This window comes from Pieris brassicae, chromosome 3 (genome assembly GCF_905147105.1).
Source record: "Pieris brassicae chromosome 3, ilPieBrab1.1, whole genome shotgun sequence".
Lineage (NCBI taxonomy): Eukaryota > Metazoa > Arthropoda > Insecta > Lepidoptera > Pieridae > Pieris > Pieris brassicae.
Window position 1 is genome coordinate 9,645,267 of NC_059667.1, and position 25,252 is coordinate 9,670,518.

Consider the following 25,252-nt stretch of genomic DNA (forward strand, 5'->3'; position numbering starts at 1 on the left):
ATATAAGTTATTTTGAGATATTTGTTTTTTATTCCAATTCCAGAACGGTACTCTGTAACTTTAAATACGACTTTAATATTGAGTTTTTGTACCCAATTTAGATGTAATAATAATAATAATTTATCGGAAAAAATATAAAAATGTGTGAGGTGGTACAATCGTAAGTTTGCATATTCTGCCACACACAATGGCACAAATTTGTCTTTAAAGGAATTTTACATTATTAGTAAATTCTTATATTATTTGTGTTTTTCAAATGTCCATGTCACATATTTGAGATTACGTACAATATTAGAGTTGAAAGTAGTGTCAGCTATTAGACAAGATTATAAATGAAACGCAAGTTAAATAAAAATAAATAATTTAATAAAATATTTCGAAACTTATCCTCTCGACCAGAGCTCGGGTCATCTGACTAGATAGTACACTCATAACATGTAATATAGTCTGTATAAACAGATTTAACATTTACCTACTTACAATGTAAGACCTAATACTCGAGTATTAGAATAATTAATCCACCGAAAATAACATTACACACCGGAGATTATCTCCTACATTAATTTGTTAGTCTTTAAATTTCTAAATATGGCGCCCTTCCATCAGTCGATGTCAAACTAACCGACTAAAAACTCTTTGAATCATAGATTATCACAATTCTGAGGAACGCAAAATGACAGTTGACTTAAAGTTGTCTATGGCTAGAATTCCGTTTCCCCGAGAACATTGTACATGAGACGTTTGAACGCGTTCGATTGTATGATGTGCTCTTCATGTAATGAGTTCACCTGAAAAATAAGTTATTTAATTGTTTTTTTTATATTTTATTTCGCAAACGTGCAATACAAACACAGCATGCTTTATACTTAATAAATTACTAACAGGACTGTAACAAAATATATTAAAAAAAAGAAACAATAAATGAGAAATATAAAAATGATTGCAAAATTTTAGAAAAGATAGCTTTGCAAACTGCGAATAAGTTACTGGAGACTAACCCGCCTATGGGCTTAATAAAATAAGCAATCAGTTACAGAAATGTGTCTACACACTAAGAAGTAACTTTTATGCTCATAAAACAATTAAACCAATACCTGTCTACTTTTAATTAATTAAGGTACTATACGTCTGTAGACGACAGAAACGCGAAAAACTATATCTTAATAATTACTGAAGCGATTTTATTTAAACTGGGACTGTTTATTAAATAATTTAATTGAATCAAATAGAGAAATTTGTGGCCAATACATCAACATAATATAACACAAATAACTTGAAAGCCAATTCCAACAATATAATATTCAATATTCATAATCTTTTTGAAGTCGCTTTAAACAACGCACCATCAAAGTTAATTAACATTTTAATACTTAAAAGAAGTCGCATTAATTACGTTAAGATGTACATAAACAATGCAATGTATGGGGTCAAAACATTCATTTCTTAATAATAATTGGCGTTTAAATACTTACGAAGGTCGTTTGTTTTCCCTGTGATGCCTCTTTCGAAATTTTTGGTGGCACCGGTTGCTGTGTGAATAATATTATTAATAAAAACATTATAGTGTTTTATGGATAAATAGGGATACGGTTCTAATTATATCAAATAAAAGTAATTGCACAATACAACCTATCATGGAATGACACACCACAAATTACACTTTTAAAGTATTTTTTTAATATAAGAGAGACTTTAACTTAAACAAAAAAACTTAAAAATATATATTTGTTTTAATGGAATCTCGCTGTTGGCTTTAAGGGCCCTTACAGCTCAGCTGAGGCCAGAATGGCGTTTTATCCCGAGGCAGCGCAAGGGCATCTCCTGTGGGATGTTCAATCGCCTGAAGGGCACGAGGGAAACTCACTACAGCGAGCGAAGTGCGAAGTAAAGGTCCTCGCCTTCCCCGGTGAAGGCGGTTATTTACCCTAATCTGTGATTGGCTATTAAAAATAAATTTGTCAAACCCCAAATACTATATAAATCTTAGTTGTCATTATGCCATCGCGTTTCTTCACATGCACAACGCTATCTATCGCTTAAACAATTAATTAGATTGTGAATTTAGACAGTAATAAAAAACGAATCTTTAAATTTTGTCCGTCTAGGTTGCCTAGAGTCGATTCTAAAACAATTTTAGTTTACAAATGAATGAATGCTTGAAAAAATAAATAATTGCCCCTTACGTTACTCATATTTCTTTTACTTAACTTACTTATTCAGAAAAGAGACTGTCAGAATCCTTTTTTAACGTACGGGAATCAGGCTTAGCACTAAACCTGTCCTGAATCTTAGTGTAAGTCTGTACGGAGAGAGTACGGGCGAGCCAGTTATAGAGTTATATACAAACAAACGTAATTCTTATGTTTTCATACTAAGTATCAAGAAGATTAAATTATAATGACTTTACAGTGTTGGTTACGTCAACATAATAAAAAAGGCAATGTGGCACTTGGCTGATCTTAAATCCCACGATTCAATTACCGTAGACAAAAAACATGCTTACGATCCGTACCTTAGTGGCTGGTGCCGTGAAGACCTTAGTCTGCGGTGTTGGGACTTCGTGCGCGTCCCCCAGACCTTGTTCCTGCAGTACTCGGTACGTGTCCGACTTGGCCGGGTCGTAGGGCTTCGAGCTAACGCCCACAAGTTAGTTTTTAGTCGGTTAGAGGCGCAACAGGTGACTAGTTAGTCGACTAAAGAAAGGGTAATGTTGCCAGTAAAAATACAGTAGATTGTAAGTAAAGGTTTTTAGTGTGGTTCTAAAAGTTTTATATATAATCTACTGTATTTTTTGAAATAACAATAATCTACACAACAGTGAGACTGGAAACACTGTATTTTATTAATAGCGATGCAATCAGAGACAACATTTATAGCGTAAGGCGAAATATTTAGGTCAATGTCAATTGTTACCGATTACATCGCTGAAGAGTAATTAAATTCGCGTTTAACGCAGTTAACATGTCGACTTGGCCGCCATGGTTGAAGGAGACGAAAAATAGAAGTAAAAATAAGCATTAATGCGTCATTAGAATGGGGCGTCGACAGCTTTTTTGGCTTCGTTTCTAGTAAAACACTTGCCTCTTGACAACGTGAGGGCGGCCGTAGCCGTTAGAGCTATTGAAACAAATAACTCGATTAAAATGTTGAAATTACATTTGCAGCTGCTCGAAAATCGTTTCAGTTGGCTAATGACTGGTTTCCAAAATCAATTTAAAGTATATTGTTGAAATAGTCTAGCGCTATGGCGGTCATATTTCTCTCATACAGAAATGTCTACTGTATGAAAATTCCTGTCCACAGACACTATGGTAAGATATATTACAGATGTAATATTTTGTTTAATTTATCTGAGGTATCAGTATAATAATACTGTCTTGTAGTCTGTGCATAAAATATTTAAAACTCTAAAATATCTCATAAATATTACGCCTACGTAGGAATATTTTCGAGTGTTGACTATTAATACAATTTATAAGAAATTAACTTTCCATCTAAATTAGATTACGCATAAGACCTAAACCTAGAAACTAGACTAACAATATGAGAATGTCAGATATTTTCGTTTGGCAAATAGCCATGCTCTTGAAAATCAGTTCAAAGATAAACGTGACTCAGGTAATTATGGCCTTTGAGGAATGCGTATTATTTTTAGTTGAAGGGTGGTCACCACGTAATAATTTAATATTTATAGTAAGCAATATACTCACGGCAAAGGAGATGTTTGTTGTCTGATAGAGTTTGCTATGTTCTGTTCTGAGTACAAGTTGATTGGAGAGTTGAATTGCTTGTGAACAACCTGTAATATTACATTCACTCTTTGACCTAAATCAGTTTGATCAAAAATGACATTTCTAAAACCACGCAACTTGTGAACGAAATGAATAGAAAATTATGTTCGAGTATGATGGTTAATTTTAACCCAAGATTATTAAATAGCATCTATAATTGCTACTTTGTATGATATAAAATGGTGTATAGCAAAATTAGTTGTAAATAAGACAATAATTGTTTGCTGGTCTTGCGAATTCCGTGCTAAAACATCAAAAGGAACGTATTGAAAATTTGTTATCTGTACAATTTAAGTTGACAACTTATTTTGCTAATATTATTAAATGTATATCGACAAATGAGTAATGTGAATCCTGCATGCGTTATGTTATCCACCTTATTCGCGTCTTCACCAACAACTCGCTGTAGCACCGATTCTGCCACCTGAGTTTTCCCAAAAATATTTATATATAACTACACAATTTTGATATTTTTAAGTGTGAACGTAATCCAGTTTCAAATGAATATAATTAGAATTACCAATAGAATAAAATATTCGGTGTAAAAAAAGTAATTTTAAAGAAAGTTTCTTTATAGGATGGGCGGGGGGGGGTCCAATGGGACACCCAAAAAAGGCAGTCATAGCAGACCACACCTTTTGTGGGTCCATTTACCGACATTCGAGAGTACCTGAAGTATATAATATATCTTTTCTGTCTCATAGAAATGCGGAGAATTAAGTTCGTTACCCCCAGTGAAACTTTCCTACGAATTCAAAACGATTTCTAATCGAATTAAGAATTCTTTTTTATACTTAAGGTTATTGTAAGAATGTAGTGTTGTGCTTTAAGCCAAAGCTGTGTGAGTGTGCTTTCGTGCGTGGACAACCTACAGAATTATTTATGTATTGCAAAATATAAAATAACTGCCAAATCATATGTTATGTCATAAAATGTGTGTCACTCGTAGGATGGTGATTAAGAAATTTGAAGTCATCTATAACTGGAGAAATCGGTTTGAACTTTAGTATGTTTTGAGATTTACAAATCTTTTATAAAAAGGAGTGTACCTCTACGAGGGTTCGATTCTAGGATGGTAACTACATGTGTCCATTGAATTGCTTTGTTACTTCCAAGAGCTTCTGAATGTTTGTGAACAACTTCAAGATACATTGGGTTTTGGCTATGGGTAAAAAGCTGGTCTTTGCAGCAGCTGTTATATGCGGTGTATTTTCTAGACAAAAGATTTATGTGGCGTGCTGATGTCTAACGGCGTAAATGGGCTGGACTCGCCTGATGTTAAGTAAAGCGGCAGCCCATAGGCACTCCGCATCAATACCAGAAGGCTCCCGACTGCGTTGCCGGTATTTCAAGAGTTATGCTCTTTTATTGCAGGGCCCTCATAGTGATTGTGTGTGGCACAAAATGCCTTAGGTACGTGAGGAATTTAGAGCTTTCCTATATATGCTACATAACTTGTCTATGTCTTTTCTACATTATCTGTGATTAGGTAATTTATTGGTACACCAAAATGTGGAACCCACTGAAGCATTCCCGAACCAATTCGACTTAAGGCCAGGTGAGTGACCATGGGCGGTATCTCTTAACATCAGATGAGCCTCCTGTCCGTTTACCATGTTATATTAAAATAAATAGTTTAATTCGCCACATTGACTTTGATGCCGTAAACTGACGTTCCTGAGACATCCTTGGAATTGAGTGATGTGCTGTGTCAGTGGGCAAAACTATTTTTTTACCTTCTGCCTCATGAGTGTGTCGCGGTAATCGTGGTGCGGTGGTGCCCTCATGGCTGGGTTGGGATGGTGTCGCAAATAGCTTTCTGTGGGTCCAGGTTCACGGCGGACCTTCGCGCCTGGCAATACCAGGGGCGTGGTCCTGTATGGCTGTAATAATTCAATTATGAATGAATTATTTAAAAAAATGTTTAGTATAAACTATGAATAATTAAGTGTTATTCTTAAGGTAACTTCCCAATTAGTTCTTAATTAAATAGTCACCGCTTAGCACTTACATGTACCTTATACACCAACAGTCTTATTACTAATGGAATAAAACATTATTAATAAAAAAAGGAGCAAAAAATAATAGCAATAAATTAATACAGATGAGCTTAATAATGTATTTTTTGTCTAGTGTTGTGTAAGTTTTTTGTATCATAAATCAGTTTTATATACGAGAGACCGTGAAATTCCACTAAAATATTTCTGTAAAATTAGTCAACCATCGTCGTCTGTAGTTTCGTGACGAAATATTATTTATAAAACAGACACGTACACGCACGCTACAAAGTTCATACGTTTCAAAAGTTTTATTAAAATAATTAATTTTTCCAAAGAAATTGCCGATAAAATATACCTCATTTATTGAAACCCTCTCAGCTGAACCGCAAATTAATGTTCACATTTTGTCATATGACGTACCGTGGGCCCGTTAAATCTAGCATAAATAGAAAATTCGTGTCAGATACGCATTTAGACAGATATCCAATTATTACATTAAAATCTTAAAAATAAAATATTTCAACAAATAATACAAAACAGCTGATCGTAAACATCCGCCATCTTGTCTGTCAATAGGTACGAGGTCAAATTCTGATATTATTTGTGTAAACCCCTGTTAACGATGAATTTGAAAATAAAATAATGTGAGCTGTTTATGATTTAGTTAAGTATCTATTACGTAACACACGAAATACTCTACGAATTTTTGCAATTTACAAAAACACGAACCCAGTTTTAACCTCTGGATTTTTTGGAAAATTAAAAATCGATAAAATTAGCTAGCTTCAACCAGAAGAGAAAGCAGTTCAAAGTACCTAAACAAGCTTTATTATATACAGATAAAATAAAAGCGGATATAACTTGTTTACATTATCAAGCGTTTATTTAGGTAATATGTCGATAGAGTGCTGAAATATATTGTATTTACAAGAATGAAGCTTAGCGGATATAATTTAACACTGAGAATTGTGCCAATGTGCAAACTAAATTCGACATTTATTTCCGTTCATTTGAAATTACGAAGCACTGACGCATGGCTTACTTTGGATCCTTCATAAAACGTTATCGTGTTTTTCGTGGCGCCATTTCGTTTTAGTAAGCGCTAAAATGTTTGTTTTCACAATAAGTACTTATTGGAGTAGAGTACAATTATTTTCTAGGGAAAGCATGGGTGAGACCTCTTAGATATCCAACCTAAAATTTCTAATTATAACCCGACATTTTGGGGTGTCCACGGACAACACTTTTTTTAAATTCTTCTTATTGGATAGGAGGCAAAAGGGGACGCTCAAAAACGGTAGTCATCGCAGCCCATGGAACCCATTTTAGTGGGTGCATTGCCGGCCTTACTCTATATAGGAGGAGGAGTATACTCTTTTAAACAATTGGAGGTCGTATCTTCCAAGGAAGACCTAATAAACCAAAAAAAGGATTGTTTATAATATGGAAGTAAGCCTAAATTGCCATTAGCAAATCCAGTGTGGGCCTAATTATCTCCCGGGAATCAAATAAACGAGGTACGGAGGCGGTTGTTATTTTCATGTTATAACATCATATTTTAAAAGTCAGCGACATACGATTTTTTTTATAAATAAAAATAATAATAATGGCGCTACAACCTTTTTTTTTAGGTCTGGGCCTCAGATTTTGTATCTGTTTCATGATCATTTGTTAATCTAATAGGCAAGTGGGTGATCAGCCTTCTGTGCCTGACGCATGCCGTCGACTTTTTTGGGTCTAAGACAAGCCGGTTTCCTCACGATGTTCTCCTTCACCGTTCGAGCTAATGCTAAATGCGCACATAGAAAGAAAATCCATTGGTGCACAGCCGGGTCTCGAACCTACGCCCTCAGGGATGAGAGTCGCATGCTGTAGTCACTAGGCCAACACTGCTCTTTTTTATAAATATGTTACAATATTCTAGAACATTCTCCGTGGCAAGGGTCACGTGTTTTTTATGTAAATAACCATTTGGGCTAACATGGAAATGATAAACACCTAATCTACCTTCTATTTATTAAATCTTTTCCGTGTACAAATTATATAAAAATCTAATCCTCTTCAATTTCTTTAATCGATTGAGAGTAATGGATACTAACATGTTTCATAATAGTTGAAGTACAGTCCGACATTGAAACATAAATAGAAATAACAGCCGGTGTTTACAATTCAACTAAATGATTATGTACTGTAAAATAAAATTTATATTTATCCTTTTGAACTAATTTCACGTTTTTTGTTTTAGTTTGTATATAAATTTCAAATTTAAATTTCTTTCTTTCTATGTGCGCAATTAACATTCGCTCGAACAGTGAAGGCAAATGTCGCGAAAAAACCGACGTGCCTTAGACCCAAAAAGTTGACGGCGTCCAAGGCACAAGAGGCTGATCACTATTCTTCTATTAGATTAAAAAATTATCTTGATACAGAAATCTGAGGCCCAGACCTAAAGAGGTTGTAGCGCCACTGATTCATTCATTTACATTTAAGTTTATTAGTATGGTTGCAAATTTATGGTTTGGGGAAGGATAAAAATATCTTCATTATTACACAGAAATTATGATTCAGTTAAATCACTTAATATCAAACTTTCCAGCGTCCGTGGTTCCGGTTAACGCATGTTGTAAATAACGGAAAATCAATAAATAAATACCGGAGACGGTACCAAATTGAATTGAAATAAGACAACTAAAATGGACTTGTCAGACACGATTTACAGAATAAATAAATTAGACGCAGAAATGTGTGTGCGTGGTTTTGAGACCGCAAACCTCGTAAGCGCATCAATAGCTTGTCTGTTTCCCTCCGAGAATTTCGCGATCATAAATAATGACGCTGTTATTACATCACATAATGTAACATAAGACGTATTTCGAGTGCGCCAAAATTAGTTTGAACATTCGAGATAACGATACTTTAAGCTTCATGAACACGGTTATTTCGATTCTGATATCGACGTTATTCGACGATAAATATAAATTTTAATAAAAATATATACGACCTTAAGCGTATTATCATTAATAATATAAGTCACAATAATGATAGATCAGCAATACGAATAACGGAATAACAGCGAAACACATCACCTAAAAAACTTATCATAAATATGCATGACTGAGCGAATGAAACGAACTTAGTAACATAACCTTTAAAATTAATTAAACTTTCTCAATTCCCGATTGTCACTTAGAACTAATAATTGCACATCACAACGCACCCAATTTGAGACGACTTCTTCGTCGGGATGTTTGGGATCCTGGTACCCATTGGGAAAGAAGTTTGGGTTGACAGCCATTGTTACGGACGTATTGCCGGGCGTACGATCGCGAACTGCGTCTCCAGTCGTTCCCTAAACATTTTCTATGCATCTATTTTGGAAATATGACGAGAAAAACGCGTAGGCGACGTACACCCTTGATCCGTTATTTATTGCTAATTGTAAAGATTTTAGACGTGAAATGGTAATGGCCTGAATTGTAGTAATTCCCTGTAGTTTTATCCAGAATATTGCAATTATTTTTATAAAACGGGGGGCAAACGGGCAGGAGGCTCACATGATATTGAGTGATACCGCCGCCCATAGACACTCACATTGCCAGAGAGCTCGCAAGATGGCGCCCTTTTAAGAATTGCTTCTTTTTTCTTGATAGATCCTAAGTCAAATTGGTTTGGAAATACTTTAGCTGGTTCCACACAGTGGTGGCAAAAAGTACCTTAAAAATATACGACATGACATTTATAAAAAAAAAGTCCTCCGCCGTTATGAAAGCAATAAAAACTGTGTCCAGTTTATTTTTCTATTACACTATTGTAAACTTCCTTTTTCCGATTATGTATACAATTAGTAAAAGTAATTTAACAAATAAGACAAAGTGCATTTAACAAACGTTAAAGTCATAAGATTAAAAAAAAACTTTGTTTAAGACTAATGGATTTACTTTTAATGTCACATTGTAGCTTCTAGAGAAGCGTTAATCATCAAACAAATTCTTCAACACAACAATCTTTAATCATAAGATATAAAATAGTCGACAGGTTCCATTATATCTTCAAAATAATTTTATAGAACCCAACGAACGAAGTTTAGGTAACATAATTGCATTACCTTTAGAATGATTAATTTCTTTATGAATAAGGGAATAATATATTATTTACTATATTTTTGATTATAATTTAAAAAAGTATAGCCAAAACGAGTTATATACTCAGTAGTAATAGTCTTAATAATATCCGTGTTCAACACTAAATTAGACTTTGACCTTAAAGCAAAAAATCTATATTTCAGGTTGTAATTAGAGGAAAAAAATATGACATAAAAACGTTTGCTTTTGTATCCGGAGATTGATTGAATGATATTTTTCAAAATCTGTGGTTTTAATTTTCAACTGAAGATCAAACCATTTAAATTAATTTGTTTATTTACACCTGAAGCTTGTTTATGACTCGAGTGCCATCTCGGCTCTATGCGTAAATCCCCTCTCAATAGCGCGGTAATTTTGAATGTATTCAAAAATTAGTATTATTACTATAACTAGCAGAAAAGCAAACTTTATACTACAAAAGGCATCGTTCTTTTTTGTACAAAATTAACCGAAAAATCATAAAATTAACATTAGGACAAAGGGGCCGTTCAAGTATTATAGGTAAGCAGATATACTGCAATTTATCCCCCCCCCCCCAGCCTTCCTCTTGTCAGCATAAGTAAACAAAGCCCTCAAAAATAATACTTAAACGTATTAGTTTTTTGTACGAATTCTCGAAAATGCATTTCGTTTTCAAACCTAGACAATAAATAGAAAGAACGAAAGTTAAGTTGGTTTTTGAAAAAAAAATCGTTTTGTTTATATACATATATATACAGGCTATTATTTTTTATAAGACCCTCTAACTCATGGCATTCATTGAATAAATCATTTATGGACTACTTATATGCAAAGACGCGGCTAATATGTTATCGGCTTTTAATTAATATCACAGCATAAGAGCACTGGCATCGGTCCAGATAACGCTCTCTTTTTAGAAGTTGGGTAACCTGTTTTGCGAGGAAAACATTATGACGAAAAAAGAAAACTCGATGGCAGGTTATTAAGCTAAAAGTATGTCAGACAGAAGTTATTTTCGAATTTAAATTAATGTGTTTTTCAGACCAAATTTTCATGAAAATAAGTTTAATTTTGTTTTAATTAAAATTAAGTAGTCCAGCTTTATGTGTCTGGACGATCACACATGTTTATATGCTGGTTTCCTCGTGATGTCTTCCTTTACGATGCAATTGTCAATTGCATATAGAAACACTGTTGCGAATAGCAAGAAGGCCAACACTTGGAACGTAATGCAAGTCAAATTTGCAAGACGGGCGAAAGGACTTGTATCCATGGTGATGTAATAAATAATTTATTGATAAAGAATATCTGTATTTTTTTTGTAAAAACAGTGCTTTAGAATCATATTTTTATGTTCGTATACCATATTAGAACAAGGGTGTAATATTAATTAGCTTCCAAATATGTTGTCAAATAAACTTTGGCGATTTAAGATTTGGGGATTTGGGGAGTTTATTGCCAATTCTTCTAGTCTGTTCTACGCTCTTGATTTGAGGACTGGCAAATGTAAAATTAGAACCATTAATCTTTGTGTATAAGTGCACATTATGATACCTATATGAATAAATGATGTTTTGATTGAGATTTTGAAACACTTTTAATCATTTCCCGATATTCTTGGTATATTCAATTTTGATAGCAAAATGTTGAAAATACACTTGATGTGTTACGAGTTACGCTATAGGCCACCTTGGCATTACCAATTGCCCATGAAGTGACATAGGACTTGGCAATTGTTTTGGCAGCAATATGGATTTTCAGACTGGAAAACTATATAATATTATAATATATACTATATAATATTAGTTTCGGCAAGTGCTGCTTCAATGAAATACGATTATTAACTTTTGTAAACCAATCTAAAGTTATTTCTTTAGCGTAATTACTTTACATGTAATGTTTGGTGTTGTCTTGATTTAGAAAAGTATGTTATTCATTTTTATAATACGTTTATATATATAAACGTATTATTATATATATTAGTATATATATATATACATATATATAGACAAGTTTGTTTTTTATTTAAAGCCCTGTAATACTGTCCCATTGTTAATTAAGGGCCGCTTTGGTCTAAAGTGAAAAACATTTTCGATTGCAGATGAGGATGAGGATTACCAATGTGGGAATGTCATCGCAATTAAACACTACTAGAGGACTCGCAAGCGTGATGCCGGCCGTTTTAGAATTGGTACGCTCTTTTATTGATGGACCTAACTAATAACTTAAAAGAAGATTTACGTTTATTTCGTTTAATTCAAATTAACTCACCTGGCTTGTAATAGACTCATCAACAACATCCTCATTCCTGGCGGAGTCGGGAGATAACATGACAGTTCTGTACTCTCCCTCTTGCTGCAACGAATACTGGGGCTGTAGGAGTGGTGTACTGCGAGGAAGAGACTCTGGTCCGCGCCATGCGTTACCAGGCTTTGGGCTGGGTGTCCTAAATAAAATACCATATTATGTGTTATGTGTATAACAGAGACGGGATCTTTCCCGTTTAGGGCTTGAAGAAGTCTTTGCCAATATAAGATACTGATGATATAGTGCTTTTTTTGCAGATGAATAAAACAGCTACAATCTTTTTTAGGTCTGGGCCTCAGATCACTGTATCTGTTTCATGATCATTTGTCAATCTAATAGGCACTTATGTGATCAGCCTCCTGAGCCTGAAACACGCCCACGACTTTTTCGGTCTAAGGCAAGCCGGTTTCCTAACGACGTTTTCCTTCACCGTTCGAGGGAATGTTATATGCGAACCCACGACTTCAGGGATTAGAGTCACACGCTGAAGCCACTAGGAAGTCACATCACAAATAAGAATACTAATACTTATCAACAAAATACAGATAGGGTTGCAAAAATAATTCTGTATTCGGGACTGAGACAAATACAACAAATCAAAATCAATAAAAATCAGTCCGTACTCGAGTTATAATTAACTAACCGAAGTTGTTTTATATATATAATAGAGAATCATTAGATCGTGTTCCCACCAGATCTTGGGACACATGGACACAGTTTATATAAAACGAATTATTTTTGCCCTGCTGCTAGAAAAGTATTACTGCCAGGGTCTAGTAGGGGACACAGCACATTCTTAATGAGTGTTTATAAGTGGCCTTGGGGACTTACCTAAACGGTGGTGGGACAGAGTTCTGTATCGGAGAACGATGCGTAGGCGCGCCTCTTGGCCCTTCACGCTCCGAGTCCCTAAGGGAGGTACAGATTAGTATTAAGGACACAAGGAGGGTTAAGCTCAAGTCCAAGTGCCCAAGTTTATTCAGGGAACATAATGCGCTTACAAGATCACATAAGCATTTCTATATATATACGCATGCTAATTAATCAGTACATTTATTTCTAACTACATAATAATTTAATATATAAATATATCATTAAGTCCTTAAGCGGAATATCAGTTTATTATTATCGAAGATACGTCTACACCGCGTGTCAGACTGCATTACCGTTAATTTTTTTGTTGGATATATATGTATTGTTAGAGTATTTTATGACGTGCTCTACGCTCACGCTCTAACTGTTTTTGTATTAAACATAAAAAGCTTTGTATGCCGACGACATCAAGTCTTACTCATAAGTGTAATAGAAGGAAGGTGTGACTCTGCCCATGTAACTTGGTGATGGACTGTAGTACTGAGGACTTGAACTGCTCCTGAATACACTTCTTATGTGAGCTTTCATATGGAATAATGAAACATAAATACTGTGAAATGCACTGAAGAAGATTGCTTGAAACAGACCCAGAAATGTTTCTAGGATATTTAAATACTGGAACATATGAATTTAAGCTAAAAATTATAAATATTGTTCACTGAGTATGATGAAATGGAAGTTTTAGGAGATTTCCAATCATTCATGATTATTTAATGTTTTGTCCTTATCACTTTTTTAAATTTTGATAGAAACAAACGAGAATGCTATGGTTCGTGAACATCTATTTAACATTGAGTTTAATACAACGACACAAACAAAATAGATAATTAAAGAAAAACCTTAATGTATAAATGTTTTTATTATTCTAAAATTTTCTAGAAGATTATTTTCATTAAGAACTAATTTTGATCATCTATTTAGTTTAAGTTTGAAATGTTTAATAAAATTATGTACGAAATTAAAATTCTCTATAGTGGGGTAATAGATGTAATGAGAGACTATATTATAATTAAACTCCTGGTCTTCGAAGTTCCGAAATGAGTAATAGCGTAATTCTATTTGAATCTAGGACATGAATAAAACAGTAATTAGTTCAAGGATTGTGTTTACACGACATCCGTTCATGCGAATTTCGTTACAAACGTTGAGGACATGTTTATTAATTATAACTTCATTTAGCACAGTGAATAGTTTTAGTAACAAATATTCTTATTTTTTATTATTATTATTACATTTAATTTTTATTTTTTTTGCATCTGAGGCGCAAACTAACTGTTGGGGTGTGTATGAAACACGTCTGCTCCACAGTATAATGCTGAGCCAGGACTAGTTACTACCACAGCACGCACACATTACACACTTATTCCTTATTATTTTTCTGTGTGTGATATACAGAAAAACATATAATAATCGTTTGTTATATATGTTATGTATATTTATTTAAAATACTACCAACCTGTGCGTTCTATTCATAGACAACTGTTACAAAATACCGCCTATTTTACAACTAATGTCAAACAGAAATGTCTACACATGAACTATGAAATACCTTAAGGTTTTAGCCTAACTTTTTAATATATTTTAAGATCTCACAAGAACGTTTCGCGCGTTTCATTCACCTCACGTTGTTGTTTTTTTATTCTGATTCGAACATGGGACTTAGTTTCATAAAACAGTGCGTGCTAAATTAGTTCTGTACATAACAATGTAGGAACAAAACTATGTAGGAATATTATAGGACCTTATAACTAATATCTTATAACTTGATATCTCTCTGGGTCGGTAACTCATGTCTGAGTATCGTGGTCAGAACAGTGAGATCAGGCGCGAATAATTTTACTCCACCAATTTCAGTCCTGCGGTTTTACAACGATATAATTTTGACTTGATTGTTCCGTTGGCAAGCGTCCACGCGATCCAGCCTTCAGTGTTGCAAATCACGATCAGCTTCTCTAGGTTCTCGTCGCCCGTACGCATTGTGGGACCAAAGTACGAAATGATGCGTTGTCGGAATATATTTCATAAACTGCTTTAAATATAGAGCTGGATAAAGATCGATGCATTGGTGCGTTTACTGCCCACGGTATTCTTAACATCCCCCTCCAGGATCGTATATCAAAAGAATTTGACATCAAAGTAATTAATAGAATTAGAAATCTTTCATAAGTGTTTTCGCCTGTATTAACGTATGTATCTGAAATAATTACCTTTGAACAACAAGTTTTATTTGATTTTTGGCGTTTTTGAAAAGGTTCTGCGCGTCTTCATGTCGTAAGTCCCTCGCATCGTAGTCATCAACCTTCGCGATTATATCACCTCTAGTTAAATCGCGGCCAGCTGGTGTGCCAGGAGTCACCTGGAATTATTATGAATTGGTCAACTATTTTGATACAAAACAGGTGGATGACGTCTCAAACAGTTACATAATTAAGGTTATAATAATATATTGGAATTTAGGTTTTTGTGAATAAATAACTTGATTGTATGGTTCGGTACTGTGTATAAGATTATTTTGCTTATTTTTAAAACCCTCATACACACGCGTTTGAACCAAAAGTGTAACAAAGGATTTTTTTATGTTTTTAAAGTATCGTGGATCAGGAATATGAGTCTGAACACCTACTTGTCTATAAAGAATTAATATGATAAGCTTCACTGGATTTTATTTAATGAGTCAAATTCAAATTCATTTATTCATATACAGGTAACACTTATGAACAAAAACAGAAATGTATAAAAATGCTTCTAATTTTACATTTAGTGCCAGTTCTCAAATCAAGGGCGTAGAACGGAAGAGAAGAACTGGCAATAAACTTTCCGCTGCAACCATTACACCATCTTCCACATGACATGTTAAGTAATTAATAAACATCTTAAGTAATGGAAATATCAACATATCCAAACGGAAAGTTCCGGAGAAGGCCTTTACCTAAAAGTGGTCCATTTTGCAGAACACAAAAACCGGAAATAACAATAACTAACGTAGATTAAAAAACTCACACCCATTTGATATGAAATTTTTAATAGTATGGAAATAAAGTGGCTTTATAGGAAATATAGCAAATGATGTCGCATCTAAGTTTTGCAATGAACAAATTCGTATATATTTAAAATACTCGCTGACGCTTAAGATACTAAAAATACATGTATGAGCAATGTTATGTCATAATTTTCACCTGTGAGGTTGAAAAACCGTAGTCCATGACATTACTAATAATGAGCTAGGTCAAGATATTTTAGTTATTTGTTTAACGTACTTCAGAATATAGCCAAAATCTATACTTATATTGAAATTGTGAATTGTTTGGTTGCAAACCATCTAATCAAAAGAAATAAACAAAACTGTGGTATCGAGAACGGTAGTAATAATTCTAATTTTTTCAATATTTCGATGAAAATAATGTAAGCTATATAATATTTTAGACAAATTTACGTATTCAAACACATCTTCCATTGAATCTTCATTCACATGATCAGGCTAGATCCGTGTTTCCTATACCATTTTGTGCTCTACGTTTACCTTTCTAAAATTATTATGCTCTACCTATGTAACTTAGATAATTTTTAATATTAAACTAACTTATATGATAGGGTTTAGAAAAAAATTACTACTAAAAACATATTCTAATGAAAAATGTATATTAACAATCAAATTGCCGGGATTTGGAAAACCCCGAAAAAATTATAAATTTAAGCCAAAAATGATTAAATAAAATTACAATAAAAATTTAGCCATTCCAATACAACCCAAAATGGGTTGCAATAACATATACAATAATGTAATTAAATTCCGGCAATGAAACGTAAATATGTAACGTGTAATTCACGGATAAATTGAAAAAGATACGTACTTTTCAATAGTGCCTCATAACACAGTACATATAACGAACGAGTCATGAGTTTGATAATAATAATTATTAATATTCACTGTATTAAAAAGTTATGCTAAAAGAGCACCCTTAAAGTACTTCATGTGTAGACATTTCTGTTTGACGTTAGTTGTAAAATAGGCGGTATTTTGTGACAGTTGTCTATGAATAGCAGGCACGGATAAGTAGTATTTAAAATAAATACAACTAGACATAACATATTATTCTTTATTTTATTCCCTTTGATAGAAACGACTTCTAACCTTGTAACAAAATAGATTGATGAAAAGGGTTCAATCCATAACTGTAATGACCTTGTTATTCGTTTGGGGAGATTTGTATAATATGCACTAAGTTGGCGATTGGCCAAGCTAAATGCGGCCGCCTACGTTGTCGTGCCAACCGTCACTGACACTTTTATTGAAAACATCGACCTGATAAAGGCCGACAAATTGACTGGTGATTTGTGCAAATCCATCATGACTCAATGCCGAGGACAGGTGTACTGTGGAAAAGTTTCATGACGAATTATTTTTAATAAAACAAAATAAAGAAAGTGTATTTTTAAATATTAATTATACGTATGTTGTTCTTATATAATACCATAAATATTCCATTATTGGAATTTTAATATGTGTAAGAGTAATATATAGAACAGCCTGGCCTAGTTGTTTCAGCGTGCGTCTCTCATCCCCGAGGTAGGTTCGAACTCCGGCTTGCGTATTGGGCTTTCTTACTATGTGCGCATTTAACATTCGCTCGAATGGTGAAGGAAAATATCGTGATGAAACCGGCTTCCCTTAGACCCACAAATTCGGCGTGTGTCAAGCACAGGAGGTTGATCACCTACTTCCCTATTATATTGACAGATTATCGTGAAATAGTTACAAAAATATGATTTTTTAAGAGTAATAAATCAATAAATAAATACACATTGGAAAAGTGAGCGTAAATTGTATAAATACCGTATACAATAATAATAAAACTTTTTCAACGCAAATATATGCGTTTTCGTCTATAACCACGACTTCTGTAAAGTATTGAATAGTGTTTAAGTTATAAACTCGTGTTCATCCCGTTAAAAAGCTTTTATTTAAATGTAGATATGAGTTTCACTATGTATTGTATATGTTCAAATCCAGGATAAACTGCGTGTTGGTAGAAGGATAAAACCACGTTTTCGTAACGTTAGGGAGTGGAAGGGACGAGCCGAAGAGTTGCTGAGTCTGGCCCAGGACATGCTTCACGAGACTGACGGCCAACCTCCAGTAATGGAGAGGCACTATAAGATGTTCATTTAACGGTCATATGATCGATGATGATTATCAAGAACTCACTTTTAATCTCGATATTACGCGTTTCTATAATTTTTCAGTAGATTCTATTTTCTGTATCGGATAAGAAATCAGTCTACAGCGTTCTAGAAGGATATCGTGTGCGTATATTTTTACGTCAGTTTGTCATATAGTGAAATAATGATGCCAATGTTACTCCATTACTACACACACACTAATAATTAAGGTCATAATAAACGTCTTTCATTCTATTTATTAATTAATTTGAATTTATAGTATTTTTTATAATATATAATACTTACATCTGGTCTGATGATGGTGACGCGTATAATAACTTCTCATACAAATATTATATATATATATATATATATATATATTATAATATAAATACTATAGTATATATATGTAGACATGAAACTCATATACAAGATGTCACATCGAATATATAATTGAATATTAAAGTGTATATTTTACATCCTATTTGAAACGAAACAAAAATATAATAATAAAATTCGTGGATTTCTTTACAAATAGAAAATCTTATACCGTATCTAATTTAATTATTTTTCTAAGAGATCGCTCGAATAAGGCGGCCAGCCTTTATCTGTACTACTAGATAATAAAATCTATATATTCAAAATTAAAATCATTATCAAGTACGTGACCAAACTATCAAGAGTTCTGGTTAGTGTTTGTTAAATTGTATTTATAATCCCAAGCAATATACGCAAGTTATTCGTTTATAATATCGATTAATATTATGAGTATTGCACTTATCTACTGGCCTTCGTTCCCATATTGGTGGACCTTGGTCTATTTTTTGGTTCTCATCATACATCCTCCATCTGTTAGTCAACGCATCTTGACCTAATTGTTATCTAGATTAAAAATCTAGGCTCAATAAACAACAATTAACTTAATTAACACTGCTATTAAATGTCGGAATAGTGTATAAATTTTTCTAAACGATCTTAATTAGCGGACACTTACGTATTGGTAATCAGATGCAAACGTAGAAAGCCCAGTTTCTATTTGTTAATAACTGAAGAATTTTTAAAGCTCATTCGATTGAAATTTATGTATAGTTTACAAATACTCAGTTAAACATTAAACAGTACACATTACAAATTAAAAATATACTTTGTTAAGGATTTATTTATGGCAAAATAACTTCCAGTAAAAATGGACGCGCATTTTGTTTACATGAATTGGTATAAAGCTTTTGGAAGATGTCAGCAACATGCAGTCTTTCTGAAATCATCCTTTACTATCTTGCGTCATATATGTATTATATCTAAATGTAGCCGGATGGTGTGATAAAAATTTATTAGTTCTTTATTAGTATACACATGAAGATTTTAAAATGCAATCATACAAGTTTAGTAGTACAAAATCGAAAGTCTAATTAAAATAATTTCGTCTTAATTACAGAATAATATCTTTGTTTCTAGAATATAGATTACGCCGCTAACGAACCAAGAAAATTAAGACAAAATCTTAAATTGCTACAACGCAATAGGGATTTTTTTTAGAATAGAGCAGAATAAAAATTTTGATTTTGTTTATAGCATAGCAGTGTTGGTAGAGTGGCTTCAGGGTGCGACTCTCACCCCTGAGGTTGTAGGTTCGATCCCCGGCTGTGCACCAATAAACTTTCTTTATATGTGCCCATTTAATATTCGCTCAAACGGCGAAGGAAAATATCGTGACGAAACCGGCTTTCCTAAGACCCTAAAAGTCGACGGTGTGTACACAGAAGGCTGACTTGTCTATTAGATTGACAAATGATCATGAAACCGATACAATCAGAGGCCTAGATCTAAAAAGGTTAATTTGATGATCTTATTAGTATCTATTTTTTTGCTTGGGTGTAAGATTGCTTCTTAGTGAAAGAGCCGCTGCCTCCCTAATCATCAATGTTACCCATTACTGTGTAATAAATAATTCAACAGTGAAAATAATTGAATAGAAAAATAATTTGCGAATATTAATCTAGTTGTACGGACCTAGTATTGCTCTAAATCTAGCCTAGGAGTATAAATAAACGAGCCGTTCGACATACTACTTACACGGTGATTCATGTTTCTGAAAACCAATTTATTGCTTTCCTTTGATATTTCAAGGCTTAATATCAATAGATTTAAGTGTTTTTTTCTGTATTATAGTAGTCCATGTAGGACATGCATTTGTAACATTGGCAATTATTTTGTAGGAGACATTTTCTCTGATTGATGCCGACTGCAATATTTTCTTTTCAGTACGTAGAATATAAAATAAAAGCTGGAACTCGCTTGGGCTAACACTACGTTTTAACAATTAACAGTAGATTATATATTATTTATTATAATAATCTTTAATTTGCACGATATTCTGATGGTACAATCTAAACTTGGCATATTCTGCCGCACACTGCCAAACTGTACGATAAGGTACATGATTAAAAGGTAGAACTTTACATAGTAGTTACATATTACTCCATATCCAGGTTAAATCTTTACCAATAAGCTAGTTTTTCTAGAAACATCTCGAAAACTAATTGTTATAATTGTATAGCGACCGCCGGAAGCTCATTGCTATTTGGGTCACGAGAATTCGGTGACAAGTATCGTATTGACTGATTTAGTTTATGATTAACAACGCTTTTATTTTTAACCAAAGGTGCAATTATTAAACTTAAAACAAATTAAAATAATATAATAACTACATTTAAATGAAATTATTTTGAAATATAATTAATATTCGACTAATAAGTTGAATAAAATTTAGAGACAACTATTTGAGCATATGATATTTGTGTGGACCTTATTTCAGACTTCAGAGATCTAATTAAGAACAAACATATGGATATATAGGAATAGAAATATAGATATATATATATATATAATTTGGAAATTTCTTAACAAAATATGTCTATAAAATCCCGCACCACAAGAGCCGGGAGAAAAGGAAATTTATGAAAAAAAAATGCGAACCTAAAGCCTCTACTACTTCTGTTCAGAGAAATGAGAAAACACAGTATGTTACCAACTGTTTGTTTACATCGATTCGTACCCGAGTAACGATGAGTGGTGTTGCCAGATCGGATCCACCCACGAGTCGAAGACCCCAGTTCGTCTCCCGGGTCTCTCGCCTCAATGTCACAACGAATGTATGCAGACGCCCCATGGTTAAGGGTTATGCGCGGGCGCAATAGCGCTGACCAGCGAGCACGACGGTGTAAAACGTTGTGTGGGCAAAATTAGCTCCACCACATATCACACCCTCCCCTCCCCGCGTAACCCTCTATCGACCCAATTGGATACGGAAGTTCTTTTTCCCGTGATGCAATTCTGACAGACAATCAACAGTGATTACATAGAGTATAAATATTTAGTCTTCTGCTTACGGGAATTTCGTAAAGGCCGCTGAACTGTTACAAAAAAACTTGCAATGGATTTCCAGAAAAATGGTATAAGCTTTCTATGGAATCCAAACGTTGGTTGACTAAGACGAGCACACGAATATCTATTACTTATTTTTAGGTTATTTGTTGAATTTTATCACTACATACATCATGCTACATCTACAGTATATTTTCTAAAATATATAACAACTTTGGTAAACATAAATGTTACAAAATATTAAAAATACATATAAAATAAAAATACTACAAAAATTATTTTCTTTACGTAAAAAAACAAATCAGCGGACAATGAATGAGATAGGCACTTAACAATGCTTTCTTTGAAATAACTTATTAAAATTAAATCAAACATAAAATTTACAAGACAAAAAAAACGTTTAACTATAAGAACTTATTTCGAAGTAAAACTATTGAATTATACCAACGTTCCGTGTGTAGCTATAGTCGTTGGTTGAAATCAATTTGAATAATGTTAATAAATGGTTTTATTTACAATTAAATCTTTAATTAAGATCACATACATAAAAGCTTCTACATCTCCGACGTATTTGTCTCTTAAAATACGGAAAGTCCCATATCTCGGAAACGTTTTGCGTCATCATCGATACGACTTGTTACAGCTATTAAGACTAGCACAAGATAACCGGCAATTTAAGTTTTGCAACAAAATGACACTTAAAGAAGAGATTATTTAGCAAATATTTTTCAGCAGGTTAACTGTAGTATTTGTATCTATTTCTTAATATTTATTTTAACTCATTTAATTCAAGCACCCTTTCGTTTCTTATTCAAATTGTACTTACGCTGTAATGAAAAGAGACGGATGAGGACTTTAGTTGAAGCAGTGCATTTAAAACGGGGAAATAGTATTTTAGTATTTTTGACATTCATTTCCTAAGAAATATCAATCAGCATGTTATTGCGTTTAACGTTGATTGATTCATGAGCTGCGTTTATTATTGCGTTATAAATAGTTCATTAATCATTTTGAAGGTGGAGACGCATAATTTGGCTGGCATCATCACCTTGCTTATTTTTAGCGAGGTCTGTTATAGATATTTTCACTCTATATGGAATAAAACCAAATATTTATCTTAAGTAATAATATTATGCTGTAGTTCTACTGAGAGAGAGAGGAAACAAATGACGTAATATTAGGTATATATTTTCATTTTCTAAAAGATACACATAAGGAATATTTCTTTTAAAGAGTCGAAGAATTATGGAATATATTAAAATGCGTTTTAATACTAAGAATTTGGCGTGGCGGTTAGTTTTGTTTGAAACATAGTTTTAGTTTCGTAGGCTGATTACTTTTCTTAAAAAGCAAGGAAACACAGAAATGCCACTTTCTCCAACGAAATACACATTTCGTGTCATTTCATTACTGATGTTATGCCTTGTTGTATGTAAAAAACAAATATAAATGATTTTAAAACAAATGGTATACTCGAAACAGAACCAATTTGAGTGTACGACCAACCAGGCTCCAGAAGATAAACCATTCTTTATATGGAAATTGTATTCGTTTTTGCAACAAACTCCCAAGCGAAATTAGATAATTATCACTAAATAAATTTATAGCCCTCGTTAAACGTAAATTAATCAATAAAGCTTTTTATATATTTAAATTATCCTAATCCTGGATCCCTAATAATCTTGGGATTTATTTTCGCCAGTTCAAACAATTTGTATGACTCAAAACTTAGCGATTAAAAAGAGTGGCGGAAAGTTTCTTGCCAGTTCTTCTTGACCGCTCTACGCCCTTGACTAACGAACTAGTAGTAAATGTAAATTTACAATTAATTTAACTTCTTCATAAGTGTACTTGTTTACCTATATGAATAAAGTTATTTTGAGTTTGAGTTTAAAAGTGCTGTAATGTGTCCGCACTGACACGACAGTCTTTCGTACGTTCAATTAATAACATGTCTATCTGTTAAATATATATTTCCGCACCGCCACGGAATAGGTTGTAAGTTATAAAATATTTTTTTATAATTTATCAGTTTAAACGAAACAGTCTCACACGCTTACCACTCGGCTAACCTTGCTCTAATAAACTGAGTCTGGTATAAGATCAAAGAAACTCACTTTCTTCCGGGCATAGTTACTGGCATCGTCTTCAGGGTCGCGTCGCTGGTGAGGCACACGCCAGAACGGAGGCCGTTGATACATAGGCATTGCTAAAAACAACTGTAATTAATTTATTTGCAAATTGCACATCGCATCGCAAGGCAGTGCCGCTCAAGACGGGAATTAAATTATTGATTTAATACGAATAGAAATGTAATAAAAATAAACATATAGATATATAATGCCTTAATAAATTAATAAGCGAATTAAATTAAAAACGCCGGTGATTATGCCATTTTAAACCTCTAACAATACTCTTTTATTAAGACACGTGTACTCACCAGAGGGCGTGCTATCTCGTCGTAAGCCGGTTGAACAGTGTAAGCTCAATCCCGGGATCAAAACAATGTCTATTTTTCGCGTCGAACGCGTGAGACGTGTGGCGTGATTAAAAGCGAACTGTTTCTGGGCCAAAATCGCAATTCTTTCGATCGGTTCAATGGACGGATCTAAGATAAATCGATTGGAACTTAAACACAATGTATATATAGACGGATGTACTCTGTGCCTGAAGTTAGCTACGAGTACTGAAATGCGAAATGGTAAACAATATTTATATAATTAGTCTAGAAATTTAATAAAAATGGGTCAAATTTTTTATTAACTGAATGGAATCAGAGATTTTTTATATACCAAATAGATACATTTGTAGAGGAAGTATATATAATAAACAAGATTTGGTTGTAAGTCTGGGCTGCGCGTGAAAAGTATTATCTTATGTTACTGCTTCAGAATGCTGTCTCCGATAAGATCGACATCTTTATACGTTAATCGAAGGGACTTACGATTAATTGGACGTAAAAACCGGTAGACGTAACAGCTGATGACGGTGTTATTAAGTACTTTGATTGATGATTTTGGTCAATATAACCGGTAAGTTGTCTAAACGATGTCGTCGTAAACGGTTTTAACTGTATTATGTATTTAATATTATATAGATATGGTAGATACGACCGGTGACTCCAGTGATTTCCTGGCTCAACGAATAAGTATCGCAATACAGTGAGGAAATGCTGCCGGCGTTATAGGTACACTGCGACAAGGACCAAACTTTTTAAATTTGTTTTAATTTTCTTCTTACTCATTCTATCTAGGTTAATAAGAGTACTATGAGGATATTGTATGTGTTTTTGTAAATAAATAAATGTTGCATTCAGAATAAATTTACACGGTTTTTAGACCAATGGTTTATGATACTTATCCTTTCTACTCTTTATCGTTGTTGGAACTTTTAATTTGCAAACTCAGTTCTTGCAAAACACTAATAATCCTAGTGTTTTGCAAGAACTGAGTTTCTTTGAGACTTGCTTTGAACGGCTATTTGAGACCGCGGACACGGAGGATTTGCAATTCCTAGGGAGCATAATACCTCTTTTTTATAGGAGAAGAAAACGAGCCTACAAGTCGACCAGGCAGTCATCGCAGTCCACGGACTTTTATTTTTGAGGGTGTTGCCGACGTTTGAGGGAGGAGTA

The 25,252-nt window shown here is 33.5% G+C and overlaps 1 protein-coding gene across 7 annotated transcripts; it reads right to left on the minus strand.

Annotated features, from left to right (window-relative positions):
• Positions 1-344: 344 nt before the first annotated feature.
• On the minus strand, positions 345-24,214 carry LOC123706704 (PDZ and LIM domain protein 3). 7 transcript variants are annotated; one of them, XM_045656060.1, is made up of 12 exons: positions 24,059-24,214; positions 23,736-23,827; positions 15,282-15,430; positions 13,493-13,573; positions 13,033-13,110; positions 12,166-12,340; positions 5,528-5,674; positions 4,168-4,215; positions 3,711-3,799; positions 2,513-2,633; positions 1,473-1,529; positions 345-788 (listed from the first exon to the last, which is right to left on the minus strand). In XM_045656060.1, the coding sequence occupies exons 2-12, from the start codon at positions 23,823-23,825 to the stop codon at positions 702-704; spliced, it is 1,122 nt and encodes a 373-aa protein (XP_045512016.1). In that variant the 5' UTR covers positions 23,826-23,827; positions 24,059-24,214; the 3' UTR covers positions 345-701. The 7 variants fall into 7 exon arrangements, with proteins under 7 accessions (XP_045512016.1, XP_045512017.1, XP_045512015.1 ...); XM_045656061.1 differs by having other exon boundaries at positions 23,736-23,837; positions 24,059-24,186; XM_045656059.1 differs by lacking the exons at positions 23,736-23,827; positions 24,059-24,214 and adding an exon at positions 21,290-21,453.
• Positions 24,215-25,252: the final 1,038 nt, after the last annotated feature.